Source organism: Corvus brachyrhynchos, unplaced genomic scaffold (genome assembly GCF_000691975.1).
Source record: "Corvus brachyrhynchos isolate BGI_N302 unplaced genomic scaffold, ASM69197v1 scaffold4, whole genome shotgun sequence".
In the NCBI taxonomy this organism is placed as follows: Eukaryota; Metazoa; Chordata; class Aves; order Passeriformes; family Corvidae; genus Corvus; species Corvus brachyrhynchos.
This window is the reverse complement of record NW_008237878.1, coordinates 4626387-4631960: the sequence shown is the minus strand read 5'-3', so window position 1 is coordinate 4631960 and position 5574 is coordinate 4626387. Positions and strand designations below refer to the sequence as shown.

The following is a 5574-nucleotide window of genomic DNA, read 5'->3' as shown; positions in this document are numbered from 1 at the left end:
AACAAATAACCAAGTATATAAACTCTCTCCATTTTGTTATACCAGTCTTGAACAACTGTAACATTATTAAAACCAACAGAGCAATACTGGAAGCTAGTGACAATGCAGAATTAAACACGAAACCAAATGGTCTAAATCCAAGTTCAGAACAAAACACAGCACTCCTCCATGTGAATCACAAAAAGCTTAATTTGTCAGGGAGAATTTATTCCTTTCTTAAACATTTTTACTTTTCTCCAGAGATTCCCTTTGGTTGGTGATGGGGCTGGACTGCAAACTCTCTCAAGTTCAAACTGCAATTTCATGCAGTCACGCTTGTAGATTGGGGTGATGCTGTTCCCATTAAAGACCAAATGCATTTGTTAGTGATAATGGCTGCCAACTACTGTCAGAATGTGACAAAACTGCTGGCAAGTAGCACCTAAAATACAAAGCATAACAATACATCTATTTGAAATAATATTTAATTGGCAAAGAAGTGTTTCTTGCAAGAATTTATAATCTTTGCATAAACTTTTGAAATTCAAGAATCTTAATCTGTCTTGGAGGCTTATTATTTACTTTTCAATTTGTAGCAACTGTACTGATATAAGTAAATTTAAACGGGCATAAGGAATATCAAGTTTCTTGGCATTTTGAGTGAAATGAAAATTGATCAAAAATGTACTTTACACATCATAAATACCTAATTCCTTCTTCCATTGGGCCTTTTTAAATTCCAATAAGGCTTTCTCCCCTTCTCTTTCACCCAAGGTACTAAACATGTCAGCAGGTTTCCATGAATCCTTTCTAGAGAAAAGGAATGAGGGGGAAGATTTTTATCTAGAAAGCTGATCCATTAAATTTTAAAGGTAACTTTGAAATTAGCATCTATAAACAATATTAATGTTATTAAGAACATATGATATGAACCTTTATTGGAGACACAATTTTTGTAGACAATAACTCAAATGTACGTACGTAACTTTTTGTCCTGGCTGTGGATGTGCTTCTTGTTTCCTGCTTGAATCAGAGTTTGCTTCATCTGGAACCAGGGACACTTCACAATCTTTCTGGAGTGATGGTGTAACATTCTCCTCTGATGCCTCATAAGAAGCTGTGGTAGAACATAAATACATAAATGTAAATAACCACTAAACTTCCTTCAGCTTTGAGTAAATATTTTGAGAGCAGATGAAACTTGCAGATTCCCCACAATTTAACAGAAGTGTTTTCAGCCCTACTTATATAGTTAAGGCACATAAGTTAGACCTTCACAGGGTATTCTTAAAATGCTAGACTTAGCAATCACTTATTCTTGGCTAAGGGCTCAGAATTTGGGACTCTTATTAATTGCAGGATGTCTTATTCTTGGTGCAAAGAGCTGACCCCTCCACAGATCCACCAACAGGAGGAAGGATGCAATGAAGGAAGACAAGCAACAACTCTTACACTTCTGAATAGAAGAACTGGGGAGGGGAAAAGAAAAATACTATTCAGCAGTAATAGTCCAGTTAGGCAAAAAGACACATGTCCATCTCTGGGCCATAGGAAAATGGCAGAACTGCTCTTGAGACACACAGGAAGGCCTGAACTCTTCACAAACCAGAAGGGCCCCTGCTCCTTGGGGCAGTTCTGTGTTTTCCCTGCCAGTGTAAAATGGTTCTTATTTTGCGTGAAGCATTTCTTGCTGGTTTGCTCTTTGAAATACTGGAAATCGATCAAACAGTCCTTTTTACTGTTACAGTTATAAAATGTTTGGTTCTTCACAGTAACAATTTCACATCCATAATGGCAAATGGTACTTTGTCTGAGACCATCCAACATAAGAGTAACATCTCTCCAACATGCAAAGGAGTTCAGCTTTCACATTTTGCTCTGTTTCCACAAAACAAATGTATGCTATGGTTTGTATCTTACCCATTTCCTCTTGCTTTTCATTATGAGTCTCAGAGATGCTTCTCCCTTCTTTAACAATCATCAGTATCTGTTGAAGCTGTTCTTGTGTTAAACACACCAAACTTTTAAAGTCTTCAGCTGATACACATGGGGTTTGAGGTTTCTGTTTAGTTTCTTTCACAATATTAGGATCCTCTGAATCAGGGTATCTGTTCGTCTTATCTCTTTGGAAAATCAAAGAGTGATCTTTAGTTGTGGCTTCATGTGAGGAGCGTTTATTAACTTGCAGCTTTTCACCTTTTGTCACTGATAAGCTTGATTCACTCCTTGGTTTTGTTAAATTTTCCTGCTTGATACAAGCATTTTGTGTTGGCCTCAAGACCAGCCCAGTGTGCTTTATTCTCAAGGTCTGTTTAGGTGCTCTGGCTTTATTACCCATCTGTTAAAGCAAAAAGATTTCACCATCTATTAAGAAAGGAAATAAAACTGTATTCATAACAAATGAAAACAAGATTGAAGCAACAAGTAAAACAGGTGTCATTTTTCTTTTCTGTTCCATCAGTAGAAACTCTGTATAAGCTAATGAAATATCTTCATGAGTACCAGGAATACTTTGGAGGAGAACACAGCACCTGAATTTGAGCATTTCAAAGTGACAGTATGAACAATAACTTTATGTAGCATGACATTTAAAAGAATTTAATAAACATTAATTCTGCTTTACTTTGGTGTTTCTGAAGCCTGGCTCCAAACAGGTACATGTTTTCACCCAGCAGCCAGCAGTATTTCAATCTTGATTTTCCATTCTGTACTAAAGATTTATCCTTTCCAAGGTCCTTTGCGTACACTTGTAATTATTTCCTATGTATTGGGACCTTTTTCTGCTTTTTCTCCTTCCCAAGCCCACTGCATTCCAGTTTACTCAGAGACAACCTGTATGACCAAACTTGAAATTAAACACAGTTCTGATCTCTATTTTACCAGAATTCCTTTAAGGTCTCTGAACGTTCTGATCTAGATGATTTTCTCTGCTGCTCTAACTTCTTGGTCAAGGAAACTAAAGCATTTTGAAAAGGTAAAAATAGTCACAGAACTTTGAGTTCATCATTTTGAACAGCTACTATAAACCTGAGAAATAACAGAATATCTCAAGTTAGAAGGAACCCATAAGCACATATTTCTCTCTCATAAATATAATTGATTACAAGTATTTAAACAGTTCAGTTAGTTCTCAAATTTTCTGTTAATAAATAGTAAACTTGCGTGTTCTAAAAACTTTTCCACTTACCTTCATGGCAGGCTTTGATTTATCTTTTGGGAAACAAACACAAACATATGAAAGAAGTATTTAATAACAACTTGCTCCTGAAAAACAATCTCGAGAAATTAGTAAAATGTTATATTCATCTGATTTTTGTAAGTCGGGGGGAAGTACTTCCCCTGTACCATCAGCCCTGATTATTTTACTTTTTTTACTTATTTCAGTATACACACTTCAAAAGCATGTTGGAAAAAAATTTAGATATATTTCAGAAACTATTTCCAGTTTTATACACATCTAATCAAATTATTGTGCCAGTCTGACCTTCCCCTGCTATTCATTGTTTCTCAGAAAGCCCTGTGGCGATGCCTTCTTTGGTTCCATGATGGTTTTTTGTCTCCATCACTGAGATGCCACAGTGCATTGCTCCCTACACCTGTCTCCTCTTCAGTCTCTTAACCCACATCCTAGAGGATGCATAGAGGTGTGGTAGTCTCAAAAATACTAAGTACCATGTTCCATATAATACTTATGAATAAAGAATGTTCTAATATTAATAGAGGGAAGATGGTACTCAAGAAATCCTGTACACAGAGCTATTTTTTTGGAATTTTTTTCTGTGTAATAGAGAGACAGTAATCCTACTTTAGCTCCTAAGAATGTGAGCAGTGTTTTTCAGCACAGAAACCAAAATTCAGAACAAATACAATTTGATGCAATTTTTGACACCATTCAATTCAAGGAAGTGCTGTTCATATCAGTGTATAAACAAATCAATTCTGGAAAAGACAGCTTATTCAAGGCTAGTTCACAGTCCAAGGCAAGGCTTTATCTTGGAGCTCTCTGGAACACAGACTGCCCCTCCCCAGCCAAAGATGCTAAGGATGATTGCAAAGAGCACTGGAATTCCTTGTGGCTCAAAACACCACATAATGTCTCATTAGGCAGCTGTCTGGTAAATGCAGAAAATCAATTATAATTTAAAGGGCATTTAATGGAGAATTTCTGTATCCTGACTATGTAGAACAGTTAGGAAAAGTCGGCTTGTACAGAAATGTATGTCTGATAAATCACAAAAATGGAATTTATTATAGAGATATATGCTGACAAATCACAGAAACAGAATTTATTAACACTTAATTACCAATATAGATTTTTCCAGTATATATTTCAGATGGCAGTAGTGAGATTCGGCCTAAACAAACAGCTTATTGAAAATTAAAAATGTTAATTGCAGATACTGAAGCTACTTGAAAAATGTGACTGCAATGCTGTGTAAATTAAGCAGTTTTTAGGCCTCTTTTATCCTGGCAAGTAATGTGCTATAAAGTTACAGAAATTATCAAGTTATGCCAGTTGATACACAATAGCACTTAACCTTTTTTTTTTTTTTTATGACAACCTAAGGAGCGGAGACTATTTGCCACCTGTTCCCTGCTGGGCAGACTATTCAGAGCTTCATTATCAACCCAGTGTTCAGAATCGAGCTGGTGAGAGAGAGGACTTGTAAATAACAATGCACAAACATTCTTCCTACTCTGAAAAATATTTCAGGAAAGCTGGGCTTCATGTCGCTTGGATATTAGGTTTAACTTCAAGAAGCTTTAAAGATTACTTGAGATAAATGATTAAAAAAATACCAGAAGAAGCTAAAATTAGCCTAGGCTTTCCATCCAGCACTTCAGTTTCGAGCTTCAGTCCATCGCTGCAAAATGAGAGAGAGAGAGTGGAATCTGAAATATTAAGTAATCTGATAATGGTAAGATTCTTACATTAATAACAAGAACAATAGTATTTAATTACAACACAGTATTTACTGTTGTTCCAGATAGTCTTTTACATCCCAAGCTATGTTTTGAGAAGTTACTTAAAGAAATCAACACGTCTTGAAGAGGGTATAGTTTTATTATTGATACTGAAAAAACTGGATTTGCATGTTGCAAAGTAGATCTTTGACACTAAAGGTGCCACTCAATATTGTTATACAGAGCAATGTGCCTCAAGAATTTATTAATCCAACAATATCAACTGTGAGCTGCAAAAATCGCTAACCAAGTCTCCCGGAATGCCAGCGCTGATCACAAAGAGGGGCTGTACTTTGGAAACAGCCTTTGGTTGTGCTTCCATGCACAACAATCCACCTTTGCAAGTGGAACAAGCGCTATTATAAGCGTTTACGAGAAGAGAAAAACGTGGCAAAGTACCCAACTGCCTTTCTTTCTTCCGTGCGCTCGGACAATCCAATATGACGATAAGTCCTCAAAATAACACTTCATCTTCAAATTTCATTTAAAAAAAAAGTTCACAGTTAAAAAATCCAGCGCAGCTCGAGCTCGCACGCAACTTTCTCCGGGGCACCCCAGTAAGCGGCACCCCCGTACCCCGGCCCCGGCCGCTCTGTGCCGCAGCCGCGGGCACCGCGGGGCGCGGCGGGG

At 37.0% G+C, this 5574-nt stretch overlaps 1 protein-coding gene across 10 annotated transcripts in view; it reads right to left on the bottom strand.

The window, feature by feature from the left end:
• The window catches only part of CCDC66 (coiled-coil domain containing 66), a 21232-nt gene extending 15677 nt beyond the window's left edge, over window positions 1-5555 (bottom strand). For 4 of the 10 annotated variants that reach the window (XM_008632201.2, XM_017732449.1, XM_017732445.1 and 1 more), the window contains exons 1-5: window positions 4780-5554; window positions 3167-3189; window positions 1900-2317; window positions 961-1096; window positions 686-789 (exon numbers count right to left, since the gene is read on the bottom strand). In XM_008632201.2, the coding sequence (XP_008630423.1) occupies window positions 686-789; window positions 961-1096; window positions 1900-2317; window positions 3167-3172 (664 nt within the window). In that variant the 5' untranslated portion in view covers window positions 3173-3189; window positions 4780-5554. Of the gene's footprint in view, window positions 1-685; window positions 790-960; window positions 1097-1899; window positions 2318-2602 lie in introns of those variants that run through there. The other 6 variants (XM_017732447.1, XM_017732444.1, XM_017732443.1 and 3 more) reach the window with 6 other exon arrangements.
• Between the last annotated feature and the right edge of the window lie 19 nt (window positions 5556-5574).